General features: G+C 47.4%; 1 protein-coding gene across 2 annotated transcripts in view; it reads right to left on the reverse strand.

The window, feature by feature from the left end:
• The window catches only part of lsp1a (lymphocyte specific protein 1 a), a 197,957-nt gene that overhangs the window by 52,787 nt on the left and 130,694 nt on the right, over positions 1-14,476 (reverse strand). For both annotated transcript variants that reach the window (XM_070899864.1, XM_070899865.1), the window contains 5 exons: positions 9,591-9,632; positions 6,200-6,243; positions 3,161-3,242; positions 1,371-1,502; positions 381-479 (listed from right to left, as the gene is read on the reverse strand). In XM_070899864.1, the coding sequence (XP_070755965.1) occupies positions 381-479; positions 1,371-1,502; positions 3,161-3,242; positions 6,200-6,243; positions 9,591-9,632 (399 nt within the window). The remainder of the gene's footprint in view (positions 1-380; positions 480-1,370; positions 1,503-3,160; positions 3,243-6,199; positions 6,244-9,590; positions 9,633-14,476) is intronic.

Here is a 14,476-nt window from a genome sequence, read left to right on the forward strand (position 1 = left end):
TTGATGCCCCGCCTTAAAATAATGCCAATTAGAACAGTTAGGCTAAAAGAACGTTACTGAAGGCAGGCATGTCTTTCACATGACCTTTTGTTGTATCATTTCTGTCATGTTTTATAATCGCTCTCAACGGAGAGGCAAAAAGAAAACAAATGAAAATCTTATATTTTGTGTTGTTTGAGATGATGGTGCAATTTTATTTCCTCTTAGAAATAATTCCTGTTGTTCAAAATGAGCTCAAACCACACGGGAGTAGCTGTCAGTACAAAAATGCAGTACAGAAGGGGGAACTGTCACCCTGCAAAACATTGTACTCTGATACACATTTGCCATTGCAATGAAAAGTCAACTAAAAGTCAGAGATTGCAGATATGTTTACTTACTGCTGGTTTGGAGGGACTGACCCAGGTACTAGGCTCCGGGCTCTTGCTCACCCACTGATTGATGAGGTCACCGACGCCCACTTTCAGTCCTTCAGTATCCTGGAAGAAAATAGATGAGATTAGGGGGAGGAGGAAACATGCTCATTATCGGGACATTAGACAAAGTGGTCTTTTCCCAAGTACTGAGCAATTCGTTTGCAAAGGCCTATCTTACAATTCACTGATTAGGAGTCATGTTACCCTAAGTGGAGGAAGTGCATCCGGGAGGGTGCTGAGCACCTCGAGTCTCATCGCCGAGAGCATGCAGAAACCAAGCGCAGGCAGCGGAAAGAGCGTGCAGCAAACCAGTCCCACCCACCCCTTCCCTCAACGCCTATCCGTCCCACCTGTGACAGGGACTGTGGCTCTCGTATTGGACTGTTCAGCCACCTAAGGACTCATTTTAAGAGTGGAAGCAAGTCTTCCTCAATTCCGAGGGACTGCCTATGATGATGATTACACAACAACAGGAAATAGGAGAGTGCTGATTTATGGTAATGAACCTCATATTTTCTTTCTAAGAAGCCACTTAAAGTTTAAGAATGCTTAACATTATTCCTTGGCAGGCGAGAGAACAGAGACAGATAGCTGTGACATGCCCAAGTATTTATTTCCCTTACTTCTAGTGATGAAGTGAATTTTTAAAAATCTGGATATCGGTCTCCACTGAACACCTATTTCCCGTGTTACAGCAGTTTGGCTGTTTCCATTCACAGCAGCTTTCTCTGAGGTATCTTGAAAAGAAAGCCTTTTGTGGTGTGGGCTAACATGCTGAGTGGAGTTGCAGGGTATGACAGGATTGGATTTTCAACATTGAGCTGGAAGACCTCTACGAGTCCCACAGGAGAGGTTGGGTTTCCAGTTCACCCAACTGCAGATGTCAAGTGGATCAATGTGCACTTGTAGATAGTGGTCCAAGTTGGCTCACAAGTGACAAAAATAGTCTCTTACCTTACATGGTGTCCCTTTGGTAACTGGGCTACCTGCAGCATCACCGGTCTCCCATAGGCTCTTCTTGGTGGCAACATCCTCCGATAGGTTTGGCATGTCCAGTGATGAGTGTCTGAGTAACTTTGTAGTGCTCTATGTGTGTGAGAGAGAGTGCAAGATTCATAGTTGAAGATAAACAAGCAACAATCTGCTGGAATAACAGCAAAGAGTGATTGGACCACCTGAGGCAATGAGGCAGGCAGCTTCGGCTAACAGTCACTGCCTAGGTTCAAACACAAAGAATGGCCTCAGGCTAAATACGTGGTGATTTGCAAGATCCTGCAAATCCCCTGGGAGGACAGACGCACCAATGTTAGCGTCCTCGACCAGGCCAACATCCCCAGCATCGAAGCACTGACCACACTTGAACAGCTCCGCTGGGCGGGCCACATTGTTCACATGCCAGACACGAGACTCCCAAAACAAGCGCTCTACTCGGAACTCCTTCACGGCAAACGAGCCAAAGGTGGGCAGAGGAAACGTTACAAGGTCACCCTCAAAGCCTTCCTCATAAAGTGCAACATCCCCACTGACACCTGGGAGTCCCTGGCCAAAGACCGCCTTAAGTGGAGGAAATGCATCCGGAAGGGCGCTGAGCACCTCGAGTCTCGTCGCCTAGAGCATGCAGAAATCAAGCGCAGGCAGCAGAAAGAGCGTGCGGCAAACCAGTCCCACCTGTGACAGGGACTGTGGTTCTCGTATTGGACTGTTCAGCCACCTAAGGACACCGTTTTAGAGTGGAAGCAAGTCTTCCTCAATTCCGAGGGACTGCTTATGATGATGAGGTGATTTGTGTCATTAGGATGTACCCCAGCAAGTAATCAGAATAGGCAATGCAGAGGGGAGAAAATTGGTACATAAAGGAGGAAGACAAAACATAATGTTGGAAGTTCCTCTTTTAAAAGGACATATGAGAGACTATTGAAAATGGCACACTAATAATTCAACCAGTATTACAATTTTACATGAGGAAGTTACACCATTAATTCCTTCCCATCCTATATTACAACAGTGACTACACTTCATTGGCTGTAAAACACTTTGTGGTATATTGAGGTTATGAAAGGCTTGAACATCCTGTTTTGCCTTTTTCTAACCAATTCCGTTGATTTCTTTTCAATATTCACCCACTTACAATAATGACTACTCATGGCTTCACAGCAGGGTACATGTGGGGGGAAAAGTGTATTGGTTCAAGGCTGATGGTATGATGGGCTGAATTCAAATCAGGATAAAGGGATTACTGAACTAGCAGCGTGAGGGAACTGCAATAATGCTAGTAGAGATGCAACCCTTAAGCCAGGCTGGGACAGGTTACTGAGACTGACAGTGAGGAGACTGATTTAATATCACACAATCAGTGAGCTTTAGCCCACCATGGCACTGAATGGTGTGACACAGATTCATAGTGGTGATTCCACAGTCACTGTGTGGAGGCACACAGTGCAATCCAAGGACTTTTCCATGAGGAGGGAACAGAATTTGAAGGGACAGTAACCCCAGGCTCTCTTGTCCAGTTCCGAAGGTCTGGCTATACATTTACATCAAAGGCCAGTCAGCGTGACTATCAGGCGATACTGCAGGTTGGAAAGGTACATGACAAGGTGACTTCACAAAAGGATAAAGCAATAAAAGAATGTAAGGCCCACACAGATCTAGGATTCTTATAACAATTTCATTTTCAAGGGATTACGGTCTGTGGGTAAAAATCAGTATGTATCTGTAACTGCACAGTGAGTAAATCAGATTACCTCAATGGCACTTGTGTACTGCTCCAATCGTTCGTCAATCTTTGATATGCTAGTTATGGGCTGGCTCTTCTTTACACTGTTACTGTAATTTAAAAATGTATTTTAATTCAAATTATATATTAAAAAAAACAATTTTAAAAAGTCACATCATCACATAGAAACATAACAAGGGAAACATTCTCCTCAATCATCAACCTTTTAGTGTTATAGAGGGATCATGCTCGGAAGCATTATAATGATAATACATGTACGTAACAAAATTAACTTGTATTGATAGAACACCTTGAATGCAGAAAATGTCCCCAGGTGTGACATAAAATTGACGAGTTAAAGGAAAGATAAGCATGGGTGAGCAAAAACTTTGTCAAAAAGCAGGGCTTTAAGGAGAGTCTTAAAGAAGGATAGGGAGGAAAAGGGCTGTAGGAGTTTGGGGATGGAATTATGGATCACGGAGTCTTGATGGCTAAAATCATAGTTGTCAATGGTGGGGCATGGAGGGGGAATACATAAGAGGTCAGAAGCAGTAGAACAAAGAGCTGGGTTGGGGGGTGCGGGGGAAGTTGTAGGGATGGAGGAAGTTGGTTGGTCAGGGCTTTAGTGGAAATGGGTTGGAGAGAGCAAGGGGTCAGTCTTATGGATGAGTTGAGCTTGGAGAGGGCATGAGCTGGGACAGAAACTAGAGAGAGACAGGTGTTCAGAGCAAGGGTAGGATGGGTAGAGGTGGAGGTTTGGCTTGGTGGGCAAGTAGGTGAGGCAGCTCAATATATGGTCTCTCTCTTAGTTGACAAAATAAATCCATGAGCACTTTGCATGTTCTTAGAGGTGAGAGTGGAGGAGGCAGGGGAGAGGATGTTAAGCAGGCATGTTGGAAGTAGACAAAAGATGTCAGATGGTTAGCTTTGTTCTCCAGGATGATTCTGGAGGAGTGAGTAGTTTTGGCAGAGGAGAGAAAGGCCTGGTAGAGCTTGGTGTGGTGAAGCCAAATCTATCAATGGATGACTAAGCCAGTTGCATGCAAGGTAGCTCAGGTTTGTGCCATTTGGACTTGATAGAGTGACGTTGGAGGCTGTGTCGGGTGAATGACCTTGATGGGAGATGGTGAAGGTTTAGCTGGGGACAAGGGCATCAAAGGTGGAGATAAAAGGATGGTTGAGCAATTGCAGAGGTATCATGGCGAATACAGGGTCAAAGGTTAGTCAGTTGGGAGTTATGGGGGAAGAGTCTTTCCAGGAAAAACAGCAGGAAGTGGGATTAAAACATGGTGGTGCGATTTAGGTGTTGAGGGATACAAGGAAATGGTTGACGGTAGTCTTGTCAAAGATCACAGAATGTAGACGGCACAGGAGGGGGTGAGGTCATGGCTGAGAATATGTGTAGAAGAGTTTCTCTGGAGTGAGCGGTTTGGGGAGGACAGGAGGTGAATGACTTGAGGGGGGAAGAGGGTAAAAAAAGTTGAGATGGTGATTGAAATCACCGAGGATGAAGAGTTGCTCGGTGCAGAGGCCGAGGGAGGAAAGAAGAATACCGCGGTGAAAAACTGCTGGGGGTGGTAGACAACAAAAGAATTTACAGGAGAGGCAAGATGGGGGGAACAAGGTGAGGTAGCTGAACAAGGAGAAGGTAGCTAGGGAGCAGCGGGAGACATTCTGGTAAGGACAACACTACCACTGCAGTGGTTTGGAGGGGTCAGATAGAAGCAAGTATGGCTAGCCGGAGTGTCTTCGATGTGAGCAAGGTGTCCCCACCCGCGAGCCAAGTTTCTTTCAATGATTAAGTTGGAGATGTTCACGAGTGAATAGACACCCTGGAGGCAAATGTGGTGAATGTTGCTCCATGGAGATTTGAGTCCAGGAGGGTAGTGGTGGATTAGGTTGAGCAGGATGGAGAGGAGGGAATCCTCCAATGGGCTCATTGAGTGGGAAGATCACGGAGAGAGAGAGAGAGAGAGAGGGAGGGAGAGAGAGAGAGAGAGAGAGAGAGGAGAATGGGCTAGTTGCATTTACTGTTCTTATGGAGGCAGGAACGGATGCCTTGATGGACCCATCGGAGGATTCTGAGAGAGACACACGGGGTAATAATGGACTTGTTCAAGGGGAAGGCATCAAAATAATAGATGAGTCATGGATGCGGTCCAAAGTACTTGAGAGCAGAGAGAAGGAAGGTAGCATGGCTGGTTGAGGGGAAGAAGAGGAGAGAGATGGACCGGAGAGAGATAAAAAAACATTCAAAGGGAGCTGGAAGTACTGGGCTCAGGTCCAAAGCGTTAGCTAAAATGAACAAAGGGATACAAAAGAGATTATGGGTTGCATTGGCACAGCAGAGCTTTAGGTGAGACATGTAGTGGTCATAAACAGAAGACAGGGAACAGACAAAATGCAAGTGTCCAAAGTTATTCTCGGGGTCAAGTCACTATGGGAGATGAAGTCCACTTGTGGAGGCAGCTCGGAGTGGCCGCTGACCAAAGTCCAGGTTTGGAGTCCATCGTTAAAAGGGGTTGGATCCAGGAACTATTGGAGAAGCAGAGTATTAGCTGAGGTGCCGGAAGAAGTTGGCCAGTGGAGTTGGAAAGCTGTAACACAGTGGAAAGTCAATCAGGCACTGGCAGAGTTTGATCCTGGGGTTCTGTAGAGGTGCTTAGTGACCTCAGGTGTTGGTAGAGAGCGCAGCAGATCTGGTGGACTAATTGAGGATGGAAGAGCAGTAGGGGTAAAACTTACACAGGATTACATCGGGTATATAGCACAGAAACAGGCCATTCGGCCCAGCCAGTCCATGTCGGCATTTATGCTCCACTCGAGCCTCCTCCTGTCTTTCCTCATGTAAATCTATCAGCATGACACTCTATTCCCTTCTCTCTCTAATGCTTGTCTAGCCTCCACTTAAATGCATCTGTTATTTTTCGCTTCAACCACTCCCTGTGGTAGTGAGTTCCACATTCTCAAACTGGGGACCAAGAGCCAGGGGAGAATGAACGGTAAATTGACGCCCGGATGAGGAAGATGATCTGAGCAACAATGTTGTTGCTGAAGATTTTATTACCTCTTCTTGAGCGAACGGTTCAAGGACTCTGTTCTTTCGCTGATCTGGAAATCAGAAACACAGCAACAGGGATTAGTCTCAGTGTTTAATGGCCAACTTACTGGCCAATTTTGACTTAAGCCAAAGCTTTTCATCCTGGGAAATGGATCACTCGTTTGCTGTTACCATGGATACCCTTCTGGCCTAATTCAGCTTTGTGTCTCTAAACAAGAAGACACAAGAAGTGAAAGTCACAGGGTGGGTGAATCATCGTAAAGTTACAAATTCCCATCGAAATGGTGCAAAACTTCAAATTACTTGTATTGGAATTATATTTACAACAGTTGAAAGTGTTCATTAGAATCCATTTTTGTCCACATATGTTTCTTGTGGAAGCTTTTCCCAGATGGAAAGCATAATTTTCTCCCAATCAAAAATAAACACAAATGCTAATTTTTTCAGAAGAAGGCTCCCAGTCTGTTTCCTTACAATATGCGTCTAATTATTTCTGTCTTTTTGTTATGGAATATTTGAGATCAAGGCATGAGTCCTGATGATGTTATCAGATAAAGGAATGAATGAATGACTGGATTTATTGACTCAACCAGTACCAGGAAGTTGAATTAACAAATGCCAGTCACTAATAAGGGGTGCTTTAGTAAATTGTCTTCACTGATATGAATCCAGCCAGCTTCCTCCCAATGTCAGGGTCATTAACTTTTCCCATCTGTGTTACTGACTGTATTTCTGCTGATGTTATCCCAGCTCAGTCAGTAACTGGAATTCTTGAAAACTAATGAACAAAAACAAGAAAAATAATAGACTCACTCTTTAACGCTCTGTCTATGTAGAGGTTCTTCGATTGAGTGTAAAAAGGAATACTATTTATTCCATGTGTCAGTGAGTGGGCCACAATGATTAGCCTCTCCGATCTCACAGCTTGCAATTTTAACCTGCTCTCTCGAGCAGGCCAGCAGGAACCCACACAGAGATAGACAGTTTCTTAACCGATAAGGGATTAAAGGGTTATGGGGAGTGGGCAGGGAAGTGGACCTGAGTCCATGAACGGATCAGCCATGATCGTATTGAATGGCGCAGCAGGCTCGAGGGGCCGTATGGCCTACTCCTGTTCCTATTTCTTATGTTTTTATGCAATGGAGTCAGTCTGTAAATATGCAGCTTGGGTTTTCCCACCAGGCCAACCCGGCGGGGAGTTGACTTGGGGGCCACAAGTGTCCCAGAATGGCAAGTTAATTTTTTTGTTTCTTTATAGATCGAGGAGAAGCAGGAATGGACCTCCGGGCCCCACAAGGGAGCAGTGGTCTACCACATCTTGGGCTTCCTTCTCCCTCCCCCAAGCACGATGCCCCGCCAACAGCCCCCTCTTAACCACTTCACTGACTGATGGAGACCACACCTTCGGATCTCTGGTGGCAGCATCCTGCGACGCAGAATCGAGCGAGCGCTTCCCGCCGGGTTCGGGCAGGAGTCTGACAGAGCCCAAAAGACGAGGCCCAGGAGCTAAAACCTCCCCCCCCGCCCCCCCGGGCCTCACACTATTTGCTGTCCACCCCTGCCCGTAGGTCTGCCCTGCCCAGGAGTTCAAATCGGGGCTTCCAGCATTGCCACCAGCACTCTGGCATGCAGGCCATGCGGGTACCTCAGAAACCACAAGTTAATCGATGGGAGTCGAGGGATTCGAAGGAATCATTTCAATGGTGAAATGCGGAGTCATTATGATAGAGAATAATCGAAATGTTGAGGAGTGAAGCAAATTGAAAGTTGCAGAGCTGTGGCAGGACACTCGGGAATTCTGCCATTTGACACTTATGTCAAGAGGTGGCACTAGATTCCTGGGAACAGGTCACTCACTATATGAGGAGAAAACAAAAACAAAATATTGGAAAGAGGGCAGGGGAGGATTTGTTTGTATTTGAAAATTGTTCCACAAACATATGTAAGCACTACAGGAGCAATGAATGGGTCCCAGCAGGCTGGACCTTCCTGTTTCCGAGGTGTACTAGTAGATGCCCTGGAGCTCAGTAATGCTTGGCCACAAAGACCAAGAACACCTCAGATTTGTTCCCTGGTCTGTGCTAATTGAGCTGGTCTGAGGCAGGGCAATGGAAGGGGCACTACAAGTCACCTCAGTACACTTGGGATAAGAAAAAAAATCAGCCGATGACTCATTGAGTAAGTTGAGCCATGCCGGCCAGAAATGTCCCAGCTTCCATTTCTGTTCTGTGCTGAGTTCACTTCTCCGAGTCAAAGTAGTGCAAGAGTTATGACAACCGTACTCAGCATAACTGAAGGAAGCGTGGAGTGAGCACTGCCACACTTGGATAATGAATGCATTCAGATAGCTGCCATTCAAAGATTGGCTGATTTATTCTACCTGGCTACTAGGTTGAATACGAGATTTGCTTAGGTGGTACAGGGGCCTCTTTGGTCAGATTAGAGCCCATTCAGGCACGCCAGAAAGTTGGCCCACCCATGTTTTTTTTAATCGTTTTTTACTACCGCGAGCAATAAGGTGGCTGTCCAATCGATTTTCCGGACTTAAGACGATTTTTTAACGTTGGACCGGAAGTCGGTCATAATGGGGGCGGAAATGTGGCGGCAAGATAGGCTGAGGGGCAGAAGTTGGGGCGAGATCGAGGCTCCACCGCTGTCAATCAGCGGCTGAGCGGGGGTGATGTCACCGCGCGTGGCCGTCACCGCGCATGGCCGTCACCACGCTCTCTCCCCTCCGTTAAAGGGGAGAGCCTTCAGCATTTTTAATCTTCGGTCCACTGGGCCGCCAGGGAGGGTTTCAGCCGGGCCAGCGGCCTGGCACCCAAGAGGGGGAAGCCAGGCTGCCTGTTGGCGGCCCGGCCCAACCCGGGGCACAATAGTCCGACCGACATGGAAGTCGGACGGCAAAAAACACATGGCGCCCACAGCATTGGGTCCTCGCCTTTAATGGCCGCCGCACCGCCAGGGCAGAGAGAGAGCAGACAAGGTGCACTGGCAAAAAAAAAAAAGCTGTCGGGGACACCGTGTAGCGGCGCGTGGATTTTTCAAGGTGAATTTGGGTCAGAGTGAAATGGAGGTGTGAAATAGTGACAGTGCGTGTTTGATGACGCGCTTGCGGAGGTCGGCAGCAGCGGGGGGTACGGGGGGGGAAGTGGGGACAGGCTGAAAAATCCCAGAGGTGAATTTGGGTCGGGTTGGCCAATGGACTGGAACATGGCGGCCACTCAATCCCGTCGCATGGCCGCCGCAAAATGGCAGTAACGGGCCTTATACAGACCCTGAATTTCGGCCCCCATCTCTCTAACCCACTGTGTGTTCACTGAGATTGAGTCATTGGGAAGCAGAAATGCTGGTCTGCTGCCTTATTTGCATTTGGTTGTGCATTTGATTAACTCACCAAGCAGGTTGCTTCTGATGCCATCCCATCGTCAAACTCTTTCTGAAATTACAGACACAGGCGATAGGAGATAGGATGCCATGACAAAAAGGTAGAAAAATAGCAACAGCCCAAAGATAACTGAGAGAAAGTCTGGTTAATACAACTGTATTGGCAAAGAGTTACAGGAGTCACATCGCAGAGAATTCAGTACTGCAAAGGTTAATTCCACTTGTGGTCCCGGATAGCAATTGAGAAACTAACTTTCAACTGTCAGTAGACAAGACCGCCTCTTTCAAAGGAGGCAATCTCCGCTGTGCCGCTTGAAGCTTCAGGTTGCGAGGTTTAATGCATTTTTTTGCATTCAAGCAGATACATGCAAAAAAATAAAAAAATAACTAAAATATTGTCTGCATGCAGATATTGCTGACTGAGTCTTCATGGACACTGACTGCAGAGGTCACAGAATAGGGCGTATTCTGAACTCTCTGCCTGACATCTCATGCCATAAAAGATATATACATTCCACGAGCAATCGTAAATCAGAAAATGATGAATTCGTATCGTGGTTCATTTTAATTGGGCGCTTACAACTGAATAACGTGGGTGGTAGTATAGTCAGCTCTCTGTGTCATGGTGTGGAGTTGTACACAGCTCAGTTCCTCATCTGAGCCATGTTGAGCAAGGAGGCACATTTTGTGGCCACAGAGAAAGGAAATTAGAGTGGTGAGTCATCCCCGAGTGGTCCTTGGCACTTCCAAGCAGCTAACTACGGAGGGTTTTGGCAGCAGCCTACGAGAAGGTCGTGACTGCTCGGGCACCACTGCAGGAAGAGAACAATAGGGAAATGGAAGTTACCCAAAAATATCCCAGTGGGGGAAAAAAAAGCACAAATGGCTCAATTTTCCCCAAAGTATATTTTTGGAGCGCTTGAAGAATTACTCCCAATTTTTTGGGGCCAATTTTTTGGGGCCTAAGTGCGGCAAAAAAAATAAATTCTAAGTTTCCCCGTTGGATTTCTTCATTTTCGTGTGGCCTAACCCGGCCTTTAGTTGTGGGGTTGGAGCCTTGATCTGCGCCAAAAAAAAATCGGGCTGCCATGGTAACCAGGGACACAATGCGAGCTGAGGGTGCAAAGTGAAGCATACAGCCAGCTCCCAAAAACACACAGCAAACACTTACCTCCAACCCTGGCCGAAGGGCTTGCTGGTCCGGTCCCATTCTTGGTCCCCATTCTCCCAGTCCGGTCCCATTCTCGGTCCCCATTCTCCCAGTCCGGTCCCATTCTCGGTCCCCATTCTCCCGGTCCGGTCCCATTCACGGTCCCCATTCTCCCGGTCCGGTCCCATTCTTGGTCCCCCATTCTCCGGGTCCGGTCCCATTCTCGGTCCCCATTCTCCTGGTCCGGTCCCATTCTCGGTCCCCATTCTCCGGGTCCGGTCCATTCTCGGTCCCCGGTTCTCTTCTCTCTCTCTCTCTCTCTCTCTCTCAATGGGACTGGACAGCCTTTGGACGCATTTGGAGGTAAGTTGCTGCTATGTGTTTTTCAATTCTTTTAGTGTGCCCGGGCATCTGCTGCACCGATTCCTTAACTCTCCGGAAGGTTTTTCTGCAGAGGCCACATACACCGGCTTAAGCACAACTGGAGTAACTCTCAGCTGGCCAAACTTCTCTAAATGGCCAGAATTGGTGCGGGTGGCTGGTTACGCCCCCTTTGGCTGAAAAAAAAACTGACCAAAAAAAATCGTTACTAACTGAGTTACACTGCTGCAAATTGATTGGGGAAACTGTGGTTTTTCAACAGAGGCCAAAAAGAGCAGTCTGCTCCAAAAAAATGGCGTAAATCACCGGAGAAAATTGAGCCTAAAGTAACTAACGAACATAATTTGCTCAATTGATAGTTATGTTACCACGATGCAGTGTCCTTCGTAACGATAACAGGGTCAGCATTGTTTGAGCAACTGATGTGTTACCAGTTGCGTTCCTTCACTACTTTACTGAATATCAATTCTCAGCCAGTACAGCGCACACCCAAATGCATTGTTGCATGGCAGTGAAGAAAACTTCAAAAGCCCTTCATGACCACAGCTGATACCGTGCTTAGTAAGCAGAAAACCTCCAACACATTGTTACATTGACAAATCTGGACTGAATAAGCTGCTAAAATCAATAACTGCTCAGCTCAATAAATCTTAAACATGTTTCCATCTGGTTTGTGATTTTTTTTCCTCCTGCTTCCTTCCTTTACTTTATTTCCTCCTCCCATTTGACATAAATCAGGTTGCTCCCTTCTTGGCTCCTTTCCGGTAAGTCCATCTGAGCATTTACCTTTCCCTTCTGCTACAAGCAGTAGCAGAAGGGTGGGAAGTGAATGACTTACGCCTCTGTTTCGCAGTTGAAAAGCAGAGAGACCAAGGGCCTTTATTGTACACATTGAGATACTGGGGACGATATTAAGCCCCCCAAGAACACGCTTTGTGGGCCAACAGGAGTAGCAGTGCCCCCCACCTCTGCTCCAACCGCGATCTCAAGCCCTGCCAATCGTTCCCTGACGATTACCAGGCTCTGATGCCTTCCCATCAAGCCTCGATATCTCCTGATTGCCGGGGACCATCCCCCAATGGCCCGTGGCTGTCAATCTGGCCGGTTGTACGGGCAGGAAACGGAATTTAAAAAACTGTTGATGAGATCCTGCCATTAATATCAGCGATGAGACCCGAGGTGCTCAGTGCCCTCCCGGATGCACTTCCTCCACTTAGGGCAGTCTTTGGCCAGGGAGACCCAGGGGCCAGTGGGGATGTTGCACTTTATCATCGCCGAGAGCACGCAGAAACCAAGCGCAGGCAGCGGAAAGAGCGTGCGGCAAACCAGTCCCACCCTCCCTTTCCCTCAACGACTATCTGTCCCACCTGTGACAGGGACTGTGGCTCTCGTATTGGACCGTTCAGCCCCCTCAGGACTCATGTTAAGAGTGGAAGCAAGTCTTCCTCGATTCCGAGGGACTGCCTATGATGACGATAGTGAATATCAGCAGGATCTCCGCTTGCTTGGGATTTCCGTGTTTCCCTCCTCCTACCGCGCTCCCTCCCGCCTCCCCTCCCCTCCTCCCCGCAAATATCGGGGCCAATATTTCGAACTGAAGTCAGTAAGCCATCAGTGAGATCATTTCTGTTGCATTTTCTGTTGGGACATGCTGCAAAAGACCGAACTACATGCTCTCTACAAACGTCTCGGTACACACCACTGTGTGAAACGGCACACTGTTTGTAAGCCTATACTGAAGCTGTAATGTGACAAACTAGATCTTCACAACATCCTGTTTCATAATTGATCAGATGCCTCAGTCAGTTTGTGGTCAATTTTTTAGAAATTAACTATGATGGAATCATGATAAAATGCAAATAATAATCTGTAAAACCACTGTCTTGTTAAAACAATAGACATCAAATAAATCGGCACAAGTTCGCAATACCACGCAAGATGGCCACAGTTTTGGTGGTGTGGGAAATCACCACAGTGCAGCTGGGATTTCTGCTTAGATTGGCGCTGTGGTAAATCGTTGGGCAGAGCACGGGATCTTCATCTGAATGCTGGCTGTGTGAAATGGAATGTGCTCTGTTCCTCAATACTAACAAGCCCCACCGAAGATACAGTGTAAGAAATGTCACAAAGTATTAAAACTGATAGCATGCAGGTCTGTTTTTTCATGGGATTTTGATTATTATAAAATATAGTTATTAAAGGGGGCGAAATTGCCCTAAGGTCCGATTGGGGGAGGTAACTTTCTGGGGCAGAGACTTTAAGCGCCCCACACTGAAATCCCGCCCCTGCCGCGGAATTGCCCTTACCGCCACTCAAAGGAAGCGGAGCGCATTCTCGAGCGCGCCACTTCCTTTGGGGGCGGTTTCCGGGTGCGCTACTGGGGCGCTGAAGGAAGCGCTACGCAGATGTTCCACGGAGCGCTAACATGCTTCAACGCCCCTCCCCTTAGATTAAAGGAGAGGGACGTTGCGCACTCTGCAAGGCATCTGATAGCCTCCACTAGGTCACCAGGGCAGCATGCGACCGGGCTAAGACGTAGTGCTGGGCTGCACGACGGATCATCGTTGAGCCGGCCCGAGATTCGGCCGACAACAAAAGATGGCAGCCTGGAGCACTGGCACCCTGCCCATTAAGCACTGCCCCGAGAGCGGATGCGGCCTGCTGGTGTTGACATACGTTCGCATCAGCCTCGTGGCCCGCGGGGCAATTTCCACCACAGGGGGAAGTCAAGGGTCAAGGCGGGGCGGTGAGAGGTCGCCATGCACGGTGATGACGTCATCGCCGGTTGTGTAGTGGCCTGGGGCGCTAACCGCTTCCCAGGAGGCAGATGCGCCCCTCTCCTCCTTGCAAAACCCCGCTAGCACCCCCCCGAGGCATTAACGGGGCTATAAATGGGGGCAATTTCGCTCCCAAAATGTTCTCCTGATTGAGAGTCTTGGTATTCTATCATTGCTTTAAAAATACATGGCACATCCTATACAGTAAATTAGGCCGAAAGTGTCCTTGCATTATAACTAAGAACATTTGTTTCTCTCTGAAGCAATTAGTCCATTATATATATAAAGTAATGGATATCTGGAAATGAATCTCAGGCTGCAATCAAATCAAGGAGCTCAGGTGGATTACGGGTAGAATAATGGACACCTCGGAGTGAACTACATACTGGAATCTAATCAACAGTTCTAATGGTTTATTAAAGAATAATGAATAGTAGGGGTGAGTTACAGTCTGGAATCTAATTGATGTATCCAGATGGTATATCTTGAAAATAATCACATGGTACAGTTTAGGCTGGTTTATAGAGAGAACGATAGATTTGGGAATGAATTAAAGGTTGGAATCTAATTGAGGTATTCAGATGGTTT

Source organism: Pristiophorus japonicus, chromosome 14 (assembly GCF_044704955.1).
Source record: "Pristiophorus japonicus isolate sPriJap1 chromosome 14, sPriJap1.hap1, whole genome shotgun sequence".
NCBI lineage: Eukaryota > Metazoa > Chordata > Chondrichthyes > Pristiophoridae > Pristiophorus > Pristiophorus japonicus.